Genomic DNA, 22714 nt, shown 5'->3' on the forward strand with positions numbered 1-22714 from the left:
TGGGCCTCAAACTATCACACACACACATATATATATATATATATATATATATATATATATATATATTGCATATTTGTATTAGCAGTGCCAGGTAGTAACTGGATTACTTAATCAGATTCCAAAAATGAACTACTTATTAATATAATTGATAATAGTAATTATTATTTTAAAATAATTTTATTATTTAAAAGATTACCTTTTTTTAATAAGTGATTGATTTTTTTATTTTTAAGGTTTATTGTAAAATTATTTATTGTACATTTTTATGATATATTAATCATGACTTTTCAGATATATTTTTTTATATAGAATTTATATTTTTGTATAGAATAGAAATCTGTCAAATCAATGTGATAAATGAGTTTGGTCAAAAGTTATCAAAAAGTAATCTGAATACATTACCTAAAATGTGTCATCTAATAGATTACTAACTACAGTTTTCGTCATGTAATTTGTAATCAGTAACAGTAATCTACCCAGCACTGTATGTTAATGAGGCTTTATTTTTATGAACAATTCTTAAAGGTGACATATCATGAAAATCTGACTTTTCCAGGTTTTAAGTGCTATAATCAGAAATAATATTACCGCCTCTTAATCTGCACGTTCCACCCATGTCACCATCATTTTGTTTTCGCAAGCAACAGCTGTATACTAGTTCTAATGCCATGGAGAAAGTTTGAGCAAAACATGCTAACTGTCCTGTGTTTGTCTGCACAGACGATCACAGGACACTATTTACAGTCCCAGCCTCAGAAGAGACAACAGAGCAGTGGATTTCTTGATTTATTTAATGTATATTGCTGCTGCCCCACAGATCTAAAATAAACCTGCGATTTATTTCCCAGCTGCTTACCTTCACAGACATAATCCACTGTTTTTGTAACTCGTGTGTTTTTAAGTAAACTTGTGTGTGAATGAGAACTTAGTTTAGTACTCACATGCTGTGACAGCCGCTTTCTGTCCGTGTGCTTCGGATGTGTGCGCTCAGAAAACCGTGTATCAGAAGTTTAAACTCATATGGTTTAAAACGCATAATTTCAGCGTGATAAACATGATAAACAGAACCAAAACAGATGTTTTTAGCAGGTCTGAGCTGTAATGGCAGCTCTATTCTGGGAAAGGGGGCGGGGAGCAGCAGCTCATTTGCATTTAAAGAGACAGGCCCGAAAAACAGCGTGTTTCTGCTTCCACTCAAAATAGGCATTTTCAAAATGATATAATAAATGATCAGTGGAGTATTTTGAGCTGAAACTTCACAGACACATTCTGGGGACACCAGAGACTTATATTACATATTGTAAAAAGGGGCATAATATGTCTCCTTTAAACTCTGAACCGCAGGTCTATCTCACTGGCTAAGAGGTGGTGCTCTCGCTCCGAGTGGATCCGTATGGACACGGCGCCCTTCTCCTCTCTGAACCGTGATGCCGGGGTTCTGCTGGGACTAGGACTTGCACAGTACTGGAAGCCAGGTGGATGGGCTCTTCCATGGGTTCCCAGGACTCTCTGTCTGGCCCTCTCGTCCATAGCCCTCCACTACATCAGCAGTTTCCCCGTGCCCACCGTTCCTCCGCTTCTCTTCTACTCGCTGTTCTTTCTCAAATACAGCATTGTGCCGCAGGTGGTCATGGTGTTGGTGCCAGGGTTTGTGCATCTTCTCACAGCCAAACCCAAGAGGGAGTAAAAGTGAATGTCGCAGCTTTTGGTGTTTGAACCAGCCATCAAAACAGTAAGCTCTTGACACAAAGAGAACCATCAGCTTGAAGATCAATCATATATGGAGTTCTGTTCTGTTCTGAGCTTTAAAGAATGTTTTTGGAGCAGAAGTGAAAAGGATTGCTGCACTGCATAAACATTTAGTTTGTGCCAAAGAAAGTCTCGAGTAAAAATGTTTCTTGTTGCTGTTGTTCTTTGGTGATTCTTTTAAAAAGTGCTTTGTAGAAGGCTGTTCTCCTTCTGTTGTTGACTCTGTTTTTTTTGTAGTTGTTTTTTACTTTTAAGTTACTTGAATTGTCTCTTCTTGTGTAGAAACCAAAATATTTTTTTGGTTATAATAAACTTACTTATAAGCAAAAACAACATTTTATGTGAAGAACGTAAATGGTCTTCAAAACTCACCACGAAGACGTTCGTTTTCCAGCATTTGCTAATTATGATTCTAAGGTGTTTTAGATAGTTGCTTAGGTGTTTAGAGTGGTGTTCAAAAAAGGTTCAGGTCTCTGGTCCATAGATATGGCTAGAGGATTTTTATCATTTTCCAGATGAAAATCAAGTTTGATCACATAGAAATGTAATAGTCTCTTCTCAACAGCCAGTATGATTTGAGGTATCATACATGACTGTTTAAAGGAATAGTTCACCCAAAAATGAACATTTTCTCAAAATGTAGTCACCCTCAGACCATCCAAGATGTAGAGGAGTTTGTTTTTTTCATCAGATTTGGAGAAATGTTGCATTCCATCACTTGCTCACCAATGGATGCCCTGCAGTGAATGGGTGCCGTCAAAATGAGAGTCCAAACAGCTGATAAAAACATCACAATATATAAACATGCAGCTTCTCACTTCATAAGACGTTAATTGATGGACTGGACTGCTGTGGATTACTTGTGGATTATTGTGATGTTTTTATCAGCTGTTTGGACTCTCATTCTGACGGCACCCATTCACTGCAGAGGATCCATTGATGAGCAAGTGCGAGCAAATCTGATAAAACAAACTCATGAAAATCTGGATGACCTGGGGGTGAATACAAATTTGTATTTTTGGGTGAACTATTCCTTGAATACTTATGATACTGGTTTTGATTAAATGGTTTGATTATTAGCAGTTAACATGTAACATGTAACATCTGAATATAAAGTACAGTCAAACCACAATAAAAGGAATATTAGGAGCTCGACCAGTGTTATACATTTCTTATATTGAAACTATTAATAAACATAAACCATATAAAAAAGGACAAGTGACATGATAAAAACACATTCTGGTTTATTGAAGTCATTAAACGTTATCACAGCGCTCTGAAAGCTCACATTTACAGACGAGAAATTCTGCTTAGCAAGCAAGTACATTAAAATCAACTCAAATCTAACTGAAAGATAAAAAGAATGGCCAAACCCTTCAGAGGTAAATGTCACGTCTCTACTGTTGAGTTTGGTGGAGATGAGTGAGATTTCTTTTTTCGTCAGTTGTGAACTTTATTTCTGTTTAGTTCTTCTATTGGAGACATATGGCAGATTCACGAATGTCTGTGTATGTCGAATTCAGAGGGGAATGGAGGATAAATCATGCGTCAGGTTATGTACAGCAAAAATAACTTGCACTGAAAAACCACACCACCCTAAGGAGGCTCTTGACAAGCCCACATCAGAGTCTTGTGTTCTCAAGTGTTCTTTATTTAGCTTTTCCCCGAAGTTGACCATGAGGCATCTCTCAATTCAAGCAAGTTTACACTGACATACTGTATTTTTGAGAAGATCTGACCAAAGCCACATTTAAGCTCGGCATGTTAATAGTATTGCAATCTGAAGCAGAGAACTTCAAAAGGAACTAGCTGAATATTGTATTTTTACACGACAAATACACTATTTCAAAACAGCTGGTTTACTTTTCGGTAGTGTGTGACGCCACTGAACTGTGACACGTGAGGCTCATCAAGTCCTTGTCACGCTGCATTTAGCGACGCATTTGCAAAGGAGAGCAGGATTTTGTATGCATGAACACATTTGGCCACTATATACAGCAAGTACACTGCGCTCTATAAAGGCTGTTATATACACTTTTTTATATCTTTTTAAAAACATAATTTTGCTCTTTTATATTATTGTTCATTCATTTGCTTGAAAAATTAGAATTGCACCAAGGACAATAACTGCTATTTGTTTTCTAGTAGTACAGCTAATCACAGGTTATTTTCCAGTGTTCACCGAACGTTTGTTAGTAAGGACGTCCCGTCCCAGATCCAAAACAAAAACAAAACAACAACAAAAAAAAACATCTCCAGCCCCTCAATATTCACATTCCATACAATCCTTACAAATGAATAAAGTGCTCTCTTTCTTCATAATGCACAGACAGTCAGTGCAGACCAAAGTTACGAATAAAAGTTTAAAAGTTAAAACAAACATACTTCACTTGATATACTGACGCTTCTTAGAACAATAAAGAAACTGAAAAAAAGAGAAGAAATTCTATTACTACCTTGCAAACGCCCCTGAAACTTTGTGTTGCGTAGTATACATACTGTAGAGTTCATAAGACGTCTATGGTGTGATACATTCTTCAACTTGAAATACGACAGGATTGCCACTCCAGTACTTGGTAGTTAACTGAACTCATTGTAAATAAAGACTAAGCCATATCCACAAAATGTGAAGGTTACTTGAAAATCATATTAAGCTTATTCCCAAAAAATTGTTTAAACTAATATTATTGCCACACTACAACTGTGAATTTTGACAGAAACAATATTTCTGCTTGGGAGCCAGAAATGTAAGGTAATAACTGTAAAGACAATAACCTCTGGTCATAAACTCATTATTTTGAAATCATTATTTTTTTTTAAATATTTGATACCGTTTCCAAAAGCCCAAATCAATAAATACGAAATTAAAGACAAAAAGAAAACAAAATAAACCTGACAGGAAAGCTGCTTCAATATTTCTATACATCATATAACTTAATTATAAATATTCCTCTTTTCCTTCTATAACTACAACTTAGTTTTTCTGAATCAGATTTTCACTTTTTACAGTATTGAACAATTCAACAATATTATGTTCAGAAAGCCTAGCAAATCTGTTTAGGTTCATTGGGAAGAGAGAGAGTAGGATTAGGTGAGGAAGGAATGCGTTCAACACATAGATTGCCAGTTTCATATCCGCTTTAGTGCTGGGAACAATGGCAAGACACACTATTCCTCTGTATGTGGCCTCTGCTGTGGAACGTCAATAAATGTGCTTTCTTATATAATGTGCAGAGCTTTAAAGAACATTTTTTACTTTAACGTACTGTATTCTAATACTCCAAAAGGGTGCTGTCTGAGTTTTTACCAACAGATTGAGTTGACCTAAAGTAGGCACATGTATTTGTACACAGGTATTTGTAACACAGTTTTTTAGTTAATTAAAAGTATTTCTCCTGTGCAGTTTCCTCTACTTGAAATACTGGCTTTAATAACCTGCACTTACACAGTCCCTTACGTAAGACCTGACACAAACATTCACTGTCACTCACACCTTTGTGCCCACCCTTTTGGGTGCCTGTTAAACATTTGACTCCACAAAGGGTCTCTTTGGTTTGATGGGCGAGGTGGGACCTTGTCTGGCATCACGGGAAAGCTGGCGGTACATGTTCTCCTGGTACGCCTGTGCCACGGGCATTGTCCGCGCCACCTTAACATCCTGGTACGTTGGTGCCTGGCTCACTCGCTCCAGGAAGTCTCGATCACGGGCCCCTCCATTGGCAAGCTTGCCCAGGGAGGATGGCTGCGGCTGGGCATAGTATTCTTCCTCTAGCATGTGTCCATTTTGGGCATTATTGGTCTTATTGTAGTAGGCAATATTGCCTAGAGATGTAGGTGGGCTGTAGGAGGAAGTGGTGGAGGCTTGGTGGATCAAATTACCAGGCGACGTGGGGCTAGTGATAACCGATTCCAGAGATGACACAGGCCAGGCCCGGGAAGGCTGGTGAAGGTACTGCTGCTGAGTCCTTGCGGTCTTGTCAATGACGCCCATGAATGGAGTGGTCCGGGATCGGGCGGGCTCACCCGAGTACAGTCCGCTCTGAGAGGGTGAGAGGGTAGATGGCTCGTCAAAGCTTCGTTCATATGCAGCCTGCAGCGGGATTTCCATTTGGGCCATGGAGGAGGAAGGCCTGAAGCCAGGGGCGAGATTGCAGCTGGAACCTGAGGAGATATTACTGCTAGATGGGGAGAAGCGAAGATTTACACTCTGGGAGTGGATCAGTGGTCTGGGGGTCGATACATGCTGTTTTAGGTCACTTGTATTGGCACTGATAGGTCTGCGCACTAGGTGGGGGATCTCTGGAGAGCCCAGTTGGCATGGTGGCAGAGCAGAGGCTGCCACTGCTCTCTCAAGTTCATGCTTGGAGACAGGATAGTATGCCGCTGACTGACTACGGCTTATCTGGGGGGTTTGGCTGAAGCGCATGCCTCCGGGTCCCCCTGTAGCTGAACGATAGGCTGAAGCAGGACGCTGAGGGATCTCATCTTTCCCCAAGTTTGACTCCAAAACCCCAGCAGGCCCACCTCGGCCCCCATGCTGACACAGAGCTCCCACACTAAGGCTGGATTGCACTTGAGACACTGACCGGCCATCCAATGAGGGCTGGTACACCAGCCTTGGCTCTCGATCTCTCTCCCTGTCCACATCCATAGAACTGCCCTGGTACCTACTGCTGAGTGGATGTGCCAACTGGCTGTACATACTGTTACTGGGCTGGTTAGTGCGGACGATCTGTGCCATAGAGGGCTGCAGGCGAAGACCCTGAACCTGGTGGTGCTGACTGGTCTGAGAGCTCTGGGAAGGTTGCGACTGGAGTTGGAAGGATCGCTGGCTGCTCATCTTCAACAGTGGCGATTTAGGGCGGCTAGGTAAAGGATCCTGTTGGTAGCGGACTGGAGAGCCAGACTGGGAACGATATAGACACACACTCTCAATTGGAGGGCTACCTCTGAATGGAACCCCACGCCTAAGAGGAGATGGTGGAGGACTCTGGTAGTCCATCCCCTGGTTCCCTCCACTGCCCATGGGTGGAGGGCTGAACCGGTAGGAGGACTGATGGGCTGGCGAGGTGTGGGGTGGACTCTGGTGGTAGTGGGAGTTCTGATGTGTTGGAGAGATACACGGGGAGGTGGACTGGTAACTATGATGGGTAGGAGATGACATGGAGGAGGAGCTTGGGTGGAACTCAAAGGCCTGCCCTCCAGATAGGTAGCCAGTGTCATGATGGCCCGGAGAAAGGGGTGGACTACGTATAATGGCAAGGCTCGAAGCATTCGAGCGAATATCAGAAGCAAGACCAATAGACACAGCCTCTAGCTCTTGTTCCAGGAAGTCATCATCCTCAAACAAGTCTTGGACAGGCTCCATGTCATCCAGTCTTGGCTCAGGGGGAGGGGTATGATGAGGGGGCTCCTCATCTTCCTCCACTGGTAAGGGAGATGGTGGTGGGGATGGAGGAGGCTCAAGCTCTGGCTCCTCTGACTGGGTAACTTGCCTGTACTCCTCATCCACGCGCTGAAGGAGACGCTGGATTTCACGATTGTTGGGACACAGCTTTATGGCTTCCCTCAGGTCATCTAGTGCTTCAGCGAATTGCCTATAAAGCGGCAATGGAAATATTAAGCCACCCTTAAGTAACTTGATCCGTAAGGAAAGAAAATAATGGAAGAACCCTACCTGCTGCTACGCTTGGCACGGGCTCTAGCATAGAATGCCTCATAAGACTTAGGCTTCAGTTCCAGAGCCTTGGTAGCAAACTCTTCCGCCATACCAAAGTCCTGGAACCAAGAAAGTGTGTTCAGTCAAATCTATTTCATTTTTGTAATTTGGGGGTTGACATTTCATTAGTTTGCCCAGTTGTACTAGACATATATCAGCAAGGTTCTCACGACATGCTGCATACTGCAGTTACAATATTACAGCATCACACAAGATTTATAAGCCGAATCTTACGGTGTGCTAGAATGACACCTTGCAAAGAGTATTTTTAGAAACATTCATGCTGTTCTCACATTCATTTTCCTCCGACAGCGAGACAAGTTCAGGAACAAAGACACTTTGAGCTCCTTAAAGGTCTTCAGGTCCTCACTTAATCCTTCTCGGGGAAATTTCTTCAGAGCATACTGGTAGCACTGAGCTGCCTCCTTCACTTTACCCTTCTGTAAGTGAAAAGATGATTGACTGTGTAAATACACAGAGTCTAGGATTTTGTTCTAGGCAAATCTGTGCAAACATCAGAGGTAAATTTTGAGTAAATCTGACCTTGTAGAAGCCATCTCCTTCCTCTAAAAGTTTACTCAGTAGGATAATCATGATGTCAGGTTTAGATGTCGCCATTGCCCAGGTAGCAGGACCTATGGGTAACAGGATGTTTGATGGGTCAAAATGAACAACTGGTTTGAAGGGAAAACATGGAGAGAAAGACGGAGGAGTGCAGAGTGCTCAGGAATCATAACAAACAGATGAAGGCGAGGACAACAGGATGAGGATGCCTTCAGGGTGAACTCAAGTTCTCATTCCCTGTAACCTTTCATTTTTAACACTTCAGGACAGTTTACAGTGCCAGTCAAACCTGCAGCACCCAAACAGTGCACGCCACTGCACACAGAACAGAGAGCTGTCAGGATGCCTGAAGGGAAGCAAGATGCAAGCAGCCCGAGCACAAGCATTACCTCCTTTATGCCGACTTGGCAGTGTCTGACATCCTGTGGCCGGAAGTCAAGGGTTGTGAGAGCGAGGGAATGAGGATCGGGGTTGCGGGAGAATAAGATGGGGTGAGTGGCACAACCATAGGTGGTAATGAGAGTGGCGTGAGTGTAGGTGAGTGAAAGTGAGAGTGGGAGAAAGAGGAAGTTAAGAGTAATGCAGTGGTCGTGGAAGAAAGGTGAGGGGGAACACAAAAAAGCAGCCGTGAGTGGTGGGGAAAAAGAGCTTCAGCTAAAGAATTAGAAATTAAAAGTAAAACAGCAAAACAACACCAGCACTAACAACATTAAACTACCTCTTACCAACAATCGAATTGACAAACAGAGAGAGAAAGGCAGTAAAGAGAAAGAGCAACAGAGCAAGAGAAACAGGTTGCAAGTGAAAACAAATGCAAACACCACAAACAAAAAGACGCATTAACCAAGAGCAGCTGGAGTAAGTGAAGTAAAGCACAGTGCAGCAGAATGCTAGAGCAGCTGAGCTACATGAAAACACATACACATACATGGGGACTTCCCAGTGATTTATATTCTTGTAGAACAAGCTAATGTTAATTTATCTCCCCTAAGCCGTTTTCTTTTTGGCAGTCGTTGGCTGGTAGGTGATTTCTGGTTTTACTTTGTTTATAGAGACGTTTTGTTTCTACAATATGGGCAATGCCTGAGCCACATTAACACTGGGTAAGTTCACATGCACTAATTGTCAGTCGGAATCAATCCAGTCTGATTTCACATATTCGTTTACACATGCATCAGGTATTTTGACAGTCCACTTTTTACATTTTACTAACTATAAGTTAGGGGTATGCAGCGGAGCCAATATCTGTATCTGTATCAATCTCAAAATTATTCGTATCTGTATCTGTATTCGGAAATGGGTGAGGTTTTACCTTGAAGTTCGTACAATTGTCTATGGTTTTACAGCCTATCTTTTTTCTTCGTAGTTATCTCTGAACAAATATGCCTTGTATAATTGATACAATAATATATTTTTTATTATGATTTTTCTAACATTTATTTAAATATCTTCTAACTGTCAGAGCCAATAGCCTCCTATAGACAGCACTTTGAGGTGCAATGTGGTTGTGCTTCGGGAGACCCGAGTTCAAGTCCCAGCTTGGGGACCTTTCGTGATTAAAAAGTTCTAATTAAAACAGTAATAATAAATGTTAATACAAGTAAAATAAGAAGAATATATACAACACTGTGTACTGAGTAAGATCGTACAAGATTTAAATCATTTAAATATACATATCAGATAGTAGAACATGTGTATGATGTGGTATTTAGATTATTTACTCTTGCCGAGCTGATTTCTGAGAGCCACACGGAGAGGAAAAAGCAGTGCGGCTATTTGATTGGCACTCATTTCATTCATAGTGCTTACACTCATTCACTTCACACACTCATTATTGCGTAGTGGGTTTAGAGGCTATGTATAATATCGTACTTTCCCTGGGATCACCTGTAATCCAGCAAACACGAGAAGTGACTGTGTCAGCCTCAGCCAAATATTATTCGGCATAATTATTCGTTTTGAAGCCATTATCCATGTCTTTCCGAATAAGGTATTCGCTTCGGGCACACCCCTACTATAAGTACATGTCAACTAAAGTATTAGTAGGCTGTCTGCTAATTACCCGCTAATAATTTATTTGAAAAGCTTTTTAGCAAATAGTTATTCTGCTCCACTGACCAGTTCATAAGCAAAAAGATTAAAATAAAGAGGCACTTTGCAATACGTATGTAAATATATGCATCACAGCACTGCATGTGCTGCATTTTTTAATCCAAATTTGGAAAAACAGTCATATTCCAGTGTTTGCACAATTTTTTTCCTTACTGATTGGAATATTTCAGGAATACAATACCCCTTTCAATCAGATGAAAATTTAATTCAGATCAAGCTCAATAGGACAGAATGAGGTGTTTACATGAAGGCTTTTCAATCCGATTAAAGGAACACTCCACTATTTTTGAAAATAGGCTCATTTTCCAACTCCCCTAGAGTTAAAAAGTTGAGTTTTACCATTTTCGAATCCATTCAGTCGATCTCCGGGTCTGGCGGTAGCTCTTTTAGCTGTAGCTTAGCATAGATCATTGAATCTGATTAGACCGTTAGCATCTCTCTCAAAAATGACCAAAGAGTTTCTATATTTTTCCTATATAAAACTCGACTCTTCTGTAGTTACATCGTGTACTAAGACCGACAGAAAATGAAAAGTTGCGATTTTCTAGGCCGATATGGCTAGAAACTATACTCTTATTCCGGCGTAATAATCAAGGAACTTTGCGCAATGATATTACGCAGTGCCTGAAAATAGTCCCCAGCACACTCCCTGTGCAAACAGGTGGTCACATTGGTTATGTTGACGGAAGTTAGCCTATTTTCAGGCGCTGCGTCAATCTGATTATTTAGTTGCATGCAATTTGTCATACCGATTTTGGCTCCTTTCTTCAGCAGGGCGACCACCACTGATGTGTTTCTGCAGCCGACTGCCCGGTCCAGAGGACGCATCCCACTGTAGTCCACATGCTCGATCAAAGCCCCATGATCCACCAGGAACTGCACCTGAGACAGAAAAAAAGCAGAGAGAAGAAAGAGACTCAGTAATGGAGGAAATAAGAATCATTTTTAGCTTTTCATCATGCATACATTAAACACATTGAAGTGTAGGTACAAACTGCTGTGGATTAGCACAGAAAATAATCTCTAAAGACTCTTTTCTTGGTTTGTAAAAACAAACACAGTGGACAGATCTACACTTACAGTAGAAGTAAAAGGGGAAGTGAAAGTTCACTGTTACTGGACCAACATATTTTTTGCAGCTTCATAAAAAATTAAAAGACAAGTAGAAATTATTTTCTGTGGTATACCACAGCACTCCACCTAAGATGTTCATAGAGCCTAATTTGTTAACCCACTATATTAATTTAAACATAAATATAAGAATTTCATAAAAATGCAATTGTACTTTATTTAGTTTTGTAAAGGTTTTTAATAGTTTGCAATGTTTTCTTATATAACAATTTATTAAATCAATACCATGATAAACCAAGTCAAAAAAACTTTGAAAACCTAACCCAAAAATGCCAAGCTAACTGAAATATCGCTCACCACTTCTGAGTCTCCATAGAAGGCAGCCAGATCGAGAGGCGTTCGTCCATTTTTATCAGTGTGGTCTGTCGCTGCACCCCTTTCCACCAAGCAGTGAACCACAGGCAGATGTCCTTTCAAACATGCCCAGCTGAGCGCAGTCAGACCCTCCTTATCCATTAGATCCATAGATGCACCTACAAATAAACATAAGATATGAGGTATATCTGATGCAAACCTCATTAAACAGTGCTTTTGTGCCATAAATGTGTATATCATGTACCCTGAGCCATTAGGAACTCCACCGTGTCCAGGTGCCCTTCTGAGGTGGCCATCATGAGTGGAGTACGGCCTTGTTTATCAGCCAGGTTTACATCTGCCCCATGCAACACTAACAGATCCACAATCTGAAAGAGAGTGTACAGCTGAAACATGTAGACACACTCTCTATCTTTCAAAAATAAAGCTGGAAAACAAGTCTTTATCAATTACCTGCCAGTGCCCTTGACGCACAGAGCTGAAGAGCGGCACGACTCCTCTCCGATTGGGCTGCGCCACAGCAGAGCCCTGCTCCAACAGCAGCCGACAAACCTCCAGCTTTCCCCGGCCTGCTGCTGCTGACAGCGCTGAGGAGAAGAGCAGGAGGGAGCTGTCAATCATGACATCCAGCTAACAGAGAACATTCTCAGAACACTGGCTAACGTTCTGCTTAGGTTCTCTCAATGTTACGAACAACCATTCTTCTAGTAACATAAACAGAAAGTTTTCTGGTGTTTAATAATGTTCTCAAAGATTTAGCACAAAAACATTATTTATATATGGTTTATGAAACGTTTTCTTTCCTGGAATGTTTTGTTCTTTGTTTTGAACTTGATTTTGTTCTGTAAATTTTAAATAGGCCTTGTTTATGAAAATTGGCAGTTGAAGTTTTATGAAATTGTATTTCCCTGCAACATTTATAAGTGGGATGTTGAGTACTGTTAGCCCAGTTCTGTAAGGTCAGTTGCAGTCACTTTTTTATTCTTCAATTTTAACTTTATTTTGTTCTGAACTTTCTAAATAATTTTTAAAAATGCCTTCAAAGTTGTGAACTGTATCTTTAAATAAAACGTTTAAGAAGTCATCCATCCATCTATTCTGTTATCCAAACCTATTTGTCCTTATCAGGGTCACGGGGAGCTGGATCCTAACCCAGCGTCTAGAGCCACAGGTGGGGAAACTCCCTGCATGGATGGCCAGTCCATCACAAGGCTCACACATAGATTTTAATAAGTCATTTTTTGATTAATTTCTCTTCCTTTGATATAGTATGAAGTGAAAAGGTTCAGTTTTACTTCAGCATAATCAGTGGCACAGTTTAACTCCATGTGGCTCAACTTACCCCTCCATGGGGGCAAGTTGAGCCAAGAGTCCACTTTTTTTTTTTGGAAAGCCATATTTTAAAATCAGTTTATTTTAGATCCAAATTGATTATTCCCAAGGATGCACCACATCCTGAAATGTATGTACATATTTAAGTTAAGACCCATTTACTGTCATGTGCTCACTTTAATCACACCGCAAGTAAAAATTGGCTCAACTCACCACGCTCTCCCTATATATACTGTATATAATGTATGTACATATATAAATAAAATGTATGTATTCTGTATATATGTACTCTTATTTTTATCAATCATTTTTAATTTGATCTTCATTCGCAATGCTTTCCCTCACAGTTTTGTACCTTTATCTATTTGTCCGCACACACACACACATTTGGACCCCATAACGTAGGGAATACCAGGTACACACTAACACTGTGTGTGTTTATGTGTGTGCATACCTACTATGTTTACCAGTTTAAGTGGACCAGTGTACTCACTCGCTCTTAACTTGCTGTTAAAAGTCAAAGTTATGACTGTTTGAGAAAACTAACCAGTAGGCTATCTACAAAAAACTACAGATGCACCGATTATGATTTTTCATGGACGATTCCGATTGTCAGCAAATGGGCTGATTCTGATACTGATAGCTGATTTTTTTTTTTTTTATTTAAGCAAGAGACAAGAAAGAATGAAAGACTACATGAACAAGCTCTTTATTTGCTCAATTACAGGCTGAATTGGCCTTCAAAAAAATCTGTAGCCATTTGAAATTAGAACAACCACTGCATTTTAATCACAGTCCAAACAAAGATGCTACATACATGTAGCATGAGCATGTTATTTTTTTATTTCAAGTAGATTGTACAATTACAAGACTTAAAGCAAACAGAGTGGTCAGACTTTAGCTTTGTGAAATTATGCTAAAAATGCACATTCACTCTCTGACAAAGGTTAAAAAGTCTTTCAAAATTACTTAATATTATTTAATAAAATAATAAACAATTATTACAAAGCATTTTCAGTTTCAGTTTCGGTTTGGGCCCAGAATTTTCATTTTGGTGCATCCCTGCATCCCTGCCATGCCAGTTAGGATGCTGCCTCAGTAGGCAGCTGTCTATGCAGGCAGCTTAGATTGAAAAATCCTATATAAGTGGAGCTCTACCTGTCTCACCCCACAGGGTATCATAGCTGTTAATCTGGGCGCGTTGAGTGTCCTCTTCATCCCTCTCAGGCAAGTCCAAGAGATAAGACACAATCTTAAAGACACAGATACAGTTAGTAGCTATATGAGCACGGAGCATGCAAGGAATTGTGTGACACCAACAGGCCGTTACCTCTGTGTAACCCATGCTGGCTGCTGCTATAAGGGCCTGCTGTACTGCCACGCTCTTGTTGAAGGTCACAGGCTGTGGCGATGTCTGCTGCTGAGTCTGTGCGTCCGCTTGCGTCTGTTGTTTGGACTCTTCTGGAGTCTCTTCCTGCTCCTCCACCTTCTGCTCGGACTCCTGCGACGCCTCCGCTGCATCGTCCTTTCGCTCAGGGCTGGAGGGCTGTGACTCCTGGGGCGTGGCTTGTGTGGGAGAGGGCGTGGCATCTGGTGGCGTGGGGGAGGGCGTGTCCTGTGACTGTGTAGGGGAGGGGCTCTGGAGGTGCATCTGACCCCAGTCGCTCTGAATGAGGAACTTCACCACCTCCAGATGTCCTCTAAGAGCAGCATGCACTAGGGCACACTGACCATGCTTGTCCAAGTGGTCGAGCTAAGGAGAGGACAGACATGCACATAAATATCATTCTGCATGGTCTGATGCGAACTGCAAAAGCAAAGGAACCGACTAAACCATAAGCTCCATTCTGATTGACTGGCTTTATGCAAATTCTGCGAATCCTGGATGGATTTTTATCAGTCCCATAGGCAACCAAAGTGCATTTTACAAGGTACTGGGCACTAAAATATTTGCGCTTCAGGAGAAGATCTAGTAGTCACTAATTTTGACAACATTTGCAAGGTTGTTATCAAACCAGAATTTTGTTTTAAAATATCTGAGTATCTGATTTAAAATCTACCTTCTCCTCAAAGTCACATTTAAAAAATTGGTTGATTCTTGATCAGAATAAGCTGCAAAGCAGATCAGACTTTACACCAAGATCTAGTAGCTAAATACAAGTAGCAATGTTATCAACTTTACTACACGAATAAGTAGCATAACAAAATATTGGTATATCAAGCAGAATCCCAGCACATTTTACATATTGTTCTTGTAGTGAAATACATTTTTAAAGATTTATTTATTTATTTAAATGTACAGTACCATTTAAAAGTTTGGGATAAGCAAGATTTTTTTTAAGAAAGAAAAGAATGCATTAAATTTATAAAAAGTGACAGTAAAGAGAGTTATGTTGTTATAAAAGATATTGATTTCAAATAATTGATGTTCTTTCAAACTTTTTATTCATCAAAGGTTCCTAAAAAATAAAAATGTATTACGGTTTTCACAAGAATATTACTGATTTTCAACATTGATAATAATTAGAAATGCTTCTTGAGCAGCAAATCAGCATATCAGAATGATTTCTGAAGATCATGTGACACTGAAGACTGGAGTAATGATGCTGAAAATTCAGCTTTGCATCACAGAAATAAATTACGTTTTAAAATATATTCAAATAGAAAACAGTTATTTTGAATATTTCACAATATTATTGTTTTTTACTGTAATTTTGAGCAAATAAATGCAGCCTTGTGATCATTAGACTTCTTTACGCATTCATTTTTTAATATTTTTTTACCAGCCTAAAAGTTTTAACGTTAGTGTATATACAATGTTAATTTATGTGTTTACATATATGTTCTATAGCAAGAAATATACAAAGCTGACAAAACATAAGCACTTTTACAAGTGGATTTTCAAACAACACTGTAAGTAGCGTCAATGCAGTTAGTCATTTTTGATTATAGCTTACAGCTAGCTATAATTTAATATTAAATATAATTTCATATTGAATGAGAAGTTTGACTGTAGCTATAGTTTCATTACAGGTTTTTCATTATTGAGTGCTCAATCATAGAAACCCGACAACATTTATTGTGCATATATACTGTATATACAGGTATATATATATATATATATATATATATGGCGATTTAAGCGTGTCAGACACTCTTGTACCTTTGCTTTCCTCTTGCAGAGAGCGGTAACTATGCCCAGGTGTCCAGCGGCGGCGGCGTAGCCCAGAGGAGTGAGGCCGCTCTCAGATGTTGAATCTACACTGGCACCGTATTCCAGCAGCAGGTTCACCATGTCCACGTAGCCCAGGTGAGCATGCACACACAGCACCGGAGCGTTGTTCAACACCTCTGTACAGTAGTTCACATTAGCACCACCCAATATCAGCAGGCGGGACACCTACAGAAAATGAAAGCAGAAAAATCAATCTAATGCTGTGGAGCAAGAAACAAATGTAAGATCTGTAAATTTGAGCAGTACCTTTATGTTAGGTGTATAAAGGTTTCTGAGCGATGACAGAGCTGCTGATAAACTCTCTGTGCTGTATGACACCCACAGTCCTTGCAAGATGGATGAAGAAACTCCGACCTTCTTACTCAGGCCCTACAGTATGATGAGAATATGAGACGAAAAGCCTTAATGCATGAAAGCTTTACCTGTAAAATACAGGCATTATGATGATCTGCTAACACATACTTGCATGACACTCTTACCTTGAATATGTGTGCTTTCAGTATATGGTGACCCAACTCAATTGTCTGCTGTCTATTTAGTTTGTTTTCTTGTCTGGAGAACCAGAAAGCCAGAAGCGTGTGGCCATTCCTTAAAAAACAAGCCAAAAAAACATGTAAGAAATCTAAAATACTTCACAGTGAAACTGCACCTGTCACAAAACACTGAAGGTATAATCTGCTTCTCAGATTTCTTTAAGACTTTAATCTTAAAATGTCTTAAATTCAGTTTGATGAGATTTAACACCATAGAAAGTCTTAAATATCTTAAATGATATAACATGTATATTGTTGGCTCTGTGATGAATTGCTTTTGTTCCTCTGTTGTAAGTCACTTTGAATAAATGCATGAATGCAAATCTTACAAAATTCTTAATTATTATTTAGGAGGTCTTAAATTTGGGAAGGGAAAAACAGGAATTGTGATCCATTCTAGTGCGATTATAAAATGTCAAAAGGTGATGACGGGCTGCCCCGTCACAGGAAAGAGAGACTAAAACATTATTTAACACGTTGATCACTGTTTTTTAGTAATATTGACATACTTATACATTTAATTTTTATTCGTTTTTTATTTTTAGATTTTTTTTTGCTTCCATTTTAAATTTAGTTAAAGTTTAGGTAATTTGTGTTTGTATCTATATTATTTATTTAGTTTTAGTTAATTTAGTACTTCAACTTAAACTAAACAAAAATGTTGCAAACTAGGTCAAATAAAATGCATATTTTATTTCAATTAATGAAAATGTTTCTTTTATAACTTTATTTTTAGTTAACAATAATAACCATGACATTGATTCAATATATAGATTTTACAAGTGTTGGCACAATATATTTTTATTGACTTTCTTTAGGCACATTATTATTGTATTAGCAAAATCCAATATCGATTGACCTCCAATTCGTATGTATTGACATATTAGTGCATAAATCAGTTTTAATACATATGTATATATTAAATAAAACATGTCTTGAGTTTTTTACATTTTCCTAAATGTGTGTCTGTTTAATTAAAAATGTATTTTTAGTTTTGTTTGTTCCTTATGGACAGATGGTATTAATTTTACTTTTGCAGATCTCAACAAACTCCCACCTTGACTAAGCTGGTCTTTAGATGGTTTGGTTAATCTATGTGCCCAAAACCACTTCAAAACCAGCAAAACACAGGCTGGTAAGCCAGCAAACCATCTTAGGCTGTTTTAAACTTTCTTTGTGAGCAGGACAGTTTGATCATTTATTCTTTTTCACTAGAGACAAAGCCCATTTTTACTCGTATTTGGTATTTCAGTGCATTTTGTCAGACCTGGGATCGCAGAGGAACTTGGTCTTCTCTCCCTCTTCTCTCCATATGAGCCATTCTCTAAAAGAAGGGTGCACAAACATGCGCGTCCCATCCCGTCTCTTCACCAGGAACACAGACAGGTTCTCAATCCTCTGCTGGAAGTCATCCCATTCCAGCGTGCCCTTCACCGAGCTGCTGTTGATGGCCTGGTAGATCTGCTCATCGGTGAGCGGGTGCAGGGAGGCCAGGGCCACGTTGAGAAGCGGCAGGGCCCTTTCGAAGGACGACTGTGTCGGGAAGCGCATGTTACACTGCAGAAGGTAAACTTCAGCTAGACTGACCGGGACCACCTTGTAGTTGGTGCTCTTGAGCACCAGGTAGCCGCGTTCGATCAGGTCAAAGGTGAGCTTCAGGTAGAGGAAAGAGCCCTGGCTGAGGGCCTTGAGGTGGGAACTGAGCTTGCCGAAGCTGGTGTTGTCCATCTTTCCGTTGAGGGAGATGTTGTTCTGGATCTCTGCGCTGCTGTGGATGCGGTGCAGGATGTAGCCCTGGAGGTCGTGGTCGATGGCGTCATTTTCCTCCAGGGCGTCCAGAGAGATTTGGTGGAAGGGCAGAGGTTTGGTGATTTCCTGGAAGAAAGAGGTAAGATCAGTAACTTCAAGCTTATATTATTTTGTGCTTTTTGATGCAAAATGTACCAAAAAAATAGAGTTTTTTTTAAAATGTTAAGTCACATCAAGTCATTATTTTGACTTGGCATCTTAATATTTCAACCTAGTTTGTTTACGATTTTGTTGGTTTACAAAATTGATACATTTTTGTAATAAGTGCATTTATAGATACAACAAAAATGAGCTCTTTATAAAAGAAGTTAACATGCAAATCAATAATCTAACAATGCAAGAAATACGTATTTATAATGTAAAATTTCAAAATGTTCAGTTTTTCCACTGATTTTCAACTCAAAACATAAATTCATATGTCATCATTCCAGGGTGAGAAATTAACATAGAAATTAACAGACAAAAATGTCACAGAAACAGACAAAAATATCCATGAAATTCAAAATGTGGGGGCAAAAAAAAAAAAAAAGCCACCATAATGAACTTCTGAGCATATTTTCATGATTTCTGAAGGATCATGTGACACTGAAGACTGGAGTAATGATGCTGAAAATTCAGCTTTAATCACAAGTTTTAAAATATATTAAAATAGATATTAAAATATAATAAATATAAATATATTAAAATATATTACTGACCCCAAACTCCATTTGAAAAACCCCGTTTGAACGGTACTGTATTTTTTAGTATATATTTCAAATATTGGAAATGTGCAATGATTCTGTTATTTAAATATTTATATGGTACAAATCCGAGCTGTCGTTGTGCGAGAATGAGACATATTAACAGTCATAGTGTGTTTGTGTGTTTACCTGCAGGGAGGTTCTGACAGTCACCACCAGTTTGAGCCAGGCTGGGAACTTGTTAATGGTCTTACAGAGGAAAGACACAATCGTGTCACCATAGTCTGGTTTGTGGAACTCAGCCTCATTCAGACCATCGATGAGAATGATGAGGTCTTCATCTGGAGTGATCTTCCTCTCTGAGGAAAAACAACAACATACAAACTTTTACACATGCAGTAAATCTTTTGAATTACATTTCTGCATCTATTTTACATTAAAGGAATAGTTCACCCCCAAATTATTATTTTATTTATTTATTTATTGCTGAAAATGTAGCCACCCTTAGGCCATCCATTATGTAAATGAGTTTGTTTCTTCATCAGAACAGATTTGGAGAAATGTAGCATTCCATCACTTGTTCTCCAAAGGATCCTCTGCAGTAAATGGGTGCCGTCAGAATGAGAGTCCAATCAGCTGATAAAAACATCACAATAATCCACACCACTCCAGTCCATCGATTAACATCCTCTGAAGTGAAAAGCTGCATATTTGTAAGAAACAAATCCATCATTAAGACGTTTTTAATAGGAGTCCATAATCCACAATAACACTTCCTCCAGTGAAAAAGTCCAAAAGTCCTCATATCAAAATCCCCAGGCATATTTATTTAGAGCTGCTTTGGCTTGTAAACGGTGCTTGATCTGTGCATATTTCTCTCCTGATTCAGACGAGATGACTTTTTCACTGAAGAAAACAATATTATGGATAGAGGACTAGCAACTGTTTAAAGTACAAAAAATGCATTTGTTTCCTACAAAAATGCAGCTTTTGGCTGCACAAGACGTTAAATGTTGGACTGGAGTCGTGCTGATTTTTTGTGATTATTGTGATGTTTTTATCAGCTGTTTGGACTCTCATTCTGACGGCACCCATTCACTGCAGAGGATCCCTTGGTGAGCAAGTGATGGAATGCTACATTTCTCCAAATCTGTTGTGATGATGAAACAAACTACATCTTAGATGATCTAAGGGTAACAAAATGTTCAACAATTTTCATTTTTGGATGAACTATTCCTTTAAAGATATAAACACAAACTCTTGATTAATCCACTCATGTGCTTGTTTATGGCTGCTGATCTCTCATGCCTTTATACAGTGCATCCAGTGGTTCGAGCACCCCTCGTCTGAAGGCAGTGGGCGGATCTTGGACGCAGGATCGCAGACTGAGCATGCTCTGTATGTGCGGCTCTTTCAGCAGCAGCTCTCTGTACGCGGCGAGCTGTGGCGAGCGACACAGCAGTGCCGCCACGTTGTGCACAAACTCTGGAACCAGGCAGGTGTAGGCGTTATCTGCCTGACAGTAGTGATACGCCACGACCTGCAGGGGGCGGCAAAGAGAAGCACAGGTGAGAGAGACACCAGACTGCAGAATTTGTGCTGATCGATCGCCAGTTTGCTGTAATACAAAACAATTATAAAATGTTACTAATAATATTGATTATAATGTGAAACAACAGTCCCCAAATGAAGAGCAGAAAGACAATATGCCGTGTGGCTGTAGTGCATTTTTATTTGTCCCCTGAGAGATTTGAGTGGCACAGAATTGCAAAAATTTTCTCCTTCAAATTGGAATGAGGCCATGGCAAGCCTTTTATCATTAGTTTCTGTGGGACGCTCATCTTTGAGACAAGTGCAAATAATTGGTTCCATTAAAGCAGTAATTAGCTTAATCAGCTGCTTTAATACTTGATTTGAAGGGCAAAAAATAACTGTCTCAGTTATGAGGATTACACAGCATTTTCAGTGGTAATACCACCAAAAAATAAATAATTTTTTTTTTTTTTTTAAAAAGGAGAGAGAGAACATAATTGAGTACAAAAAAAGATAACAAAAAGTATAAAATCTGCATTTTTTCTGAAGTAACAGTGTCCAACAGTGGTGTGTTTCAGACTAAAATCCATTTTTGTAGTCAGCTAAATACCCCCCTAAAGCCACATGGTGATGGAAAAAACTATATTTCAATAATTTATCTCTTTTTTAAATTCCAAAACTGTTGTGTTTGCCCCAAAAAACATGCATTCACTCATAAAGAATGCAAAGGTTTTGCAAGCAAACACAGCATTGCTTGAGGGAACGCAAATATTTTGCTAACAAATGTAGCGTAAGTTTCTCATAGGAATGCAAGCGAACACAACCTTTCTTGTGGAACGCAAATGTTTTGCGAGGAAATCCAACATTTTGTGAGTGAATGCAAAGTTTCTTGAGGGAACGGAAAAGTTTGGTGAGTAAACACATTTCTAGGAGGAAAGCAAAACATTTTTGTGCAAAGTTTTGCGATAGAATGCAAATATAATACATATGCTAATATAAACAGAACTTAAATATTATAGTATAGAGCTGTTTACATAATTACATAAATACACTATGCTATTTAAAGACAACATGTTCTGTAAGCATTTCTGCATGCCAATCATTTTGCCCATTCGGGATTGCTGACATCTGGTTGGCTGACGAGAACAGGGGGCAGAGTTTTGGAAAGAGGGCGTGTCATTGAAGTTAGCAATATTGTGGAAAGCTGACATCTGCACTTTTAAGCATTGTTGGAGTGTAGTATGTTTCTAGCAAATACTTATTGCACCTGAAATTGGAAGCGTCAGTAGAAAATAAGGTACAAATCACGGCTGCATTGTATTTCACTGAGAATACAGCTACAGTGTTTAAAAGGAAATCAGCGCAATGTAGTGACACCTTCCCAACTCCGACTTCACCTTCATCTGTCCTGATGTTCATTATTCAACACTTCTGAAATAAGCGGGAAGCAGACTGAGCAGGGGGCCCAGAGCTGCTCGTAATTCAGCAGAACTTACCGAGAGAGAGGCAGATAATTACCGTAATGTGCTCCAGTCAGACTGGATGCCTATGGCGCTTCTGAAAGCTCAAGAGTTTCATGCTTACTGCATTTTACTGAATATATTCAGTTGAGTTTGGTGAATTTTGACGTGCATAAAGGATCTAAACGTCACATATTGACCTCTTGGCTAAACTCACTTTCAAAACTGCATGGTTTGCAATGCAGGAAAGTGGAGTATATTACACATTTTAATGTATTGTATTATTTAGGGTAAGGGTTATTTGTGATTTAATACTTATTCAAAACAGAATCTATCTATAGTCTGATGTTTATTTCATATTTAGATTTTATATATTTATTTATAATGTATAATATTTTAATATTGTACATTTTAATATCAATATTATTATTTATAATATAATAACTAATTCTAATATTATTTATGATATTTACATAAACTAGTGTTTAAAAGTTTGGGTTTAGTATTTTTTTTTTTTTTTGGACAGGAAAATTTGTGTT

The 22714-nt window shown here is 39.2% G+C and overlaps 2 protein-coding genes across 4 annotated transcripts in view; one reads left to right on the plus strand and one right to left on the minus strand.

The window, feature by feature from the left end:
• The window catches only part of g6pc3 (glucose-6-phosphatase catalytic subunit 3), an 8344-nt gene extending 6406 nt beyond the window's left edge, over positions 1–1938 (plus strand). The window contains exon 6 of the mRNA XM_016493145.1: positions 1345–1938. Coding sequence (XP_016348631.1) covers positions 1345–1687 — 343 coding nt within the window. The 3' untranslated portion in view covers positions 1688–1938. The remainder of the gene's footprint in view (positions 1–1344) is intronic.
• Positions 1939–3642: 1704 nt separating this feature from the next.
• Positions 3643–22714, minus strand: part of tanc2b (tetratricopeptide repeat, ankyrin repeat and coiled-coil containing 2b) — a 27822-nt gene continuing 8750 nt past the window's right edge. For 2 of the 3 annotated variants that reach the window (XM_016493143.1, XM_016493141.1), the window contains 17 exons: positions 20491–20722; positions 19372–19541; positions 17958–18565; positions 16637–16745; positions 16404–16526; positions 16086–16322; positions 14253–14675; positions 14081–14174; positions 12044–12177; positions 11835–11958; positions 11573–11748; positions 10894–11026; positions 8422–8454; positions 8012–8103; positions 7762–7908; positions 7427–7527; positions 3643–7346 (listed from right to left, as the gene is read on the minus strand). In XM_016493143.1, coding sequence (XP_016348629.1) covers positions 5270–7346; positions 7427–7527; positions 7762–7908; positions 8012–8103; positions 8422–8454; positions 10894–11026; positions 11573–11748; positions 11835–11958; positions 12044–12177; positions 14081–14174; positions 14253–14675; positions 16086–16322; positions 16404–16526; positions 16637–16745; positions 17958–18565; positions 19372–19541; positions 20491–20722 — 5013 coding nt within the window. In that variant the 3' untranslated portion in view covers positions 3643–5269. The remainder of the gene's footprint in view (positions 7347–7426; positions 7528–7761; positions 7909–8011; positions 8104–8421; positions 8455–10893; positions 11027–11572; positions 11749–11834; positions 11959–12043; positions 12178–14080; positions 14175–14252; positions 14676–16085; positions 16323–16403; positions 16527–16636; positions 16746–17957; positions 18566–19371; positions 19542–20490; positions 20723–22714) is intronic. The other variant, XM_016493142.1, reaches the window with a different exon arrangement.

This window comes from Sinocyclocheilus anshuiensis, unplaced genomic scaffold, assembly GCF_001515605.1.
Source record: "Sinocyclocheilus anshuiensis isolate Anshui unplaced genomic scaffold, SAMN03320099.WGS_v1.1 scaffold546, whole genome shotgun sequence".
NCBI classification, from domain to species: domain Eukaryota; kingdom Metazoa; phylum Chordata; class Actinopteri; order Cypriniformes; family Cyprinidae; genus Sinocyclocheilus; species Sinocyclocheilus anshuiensis.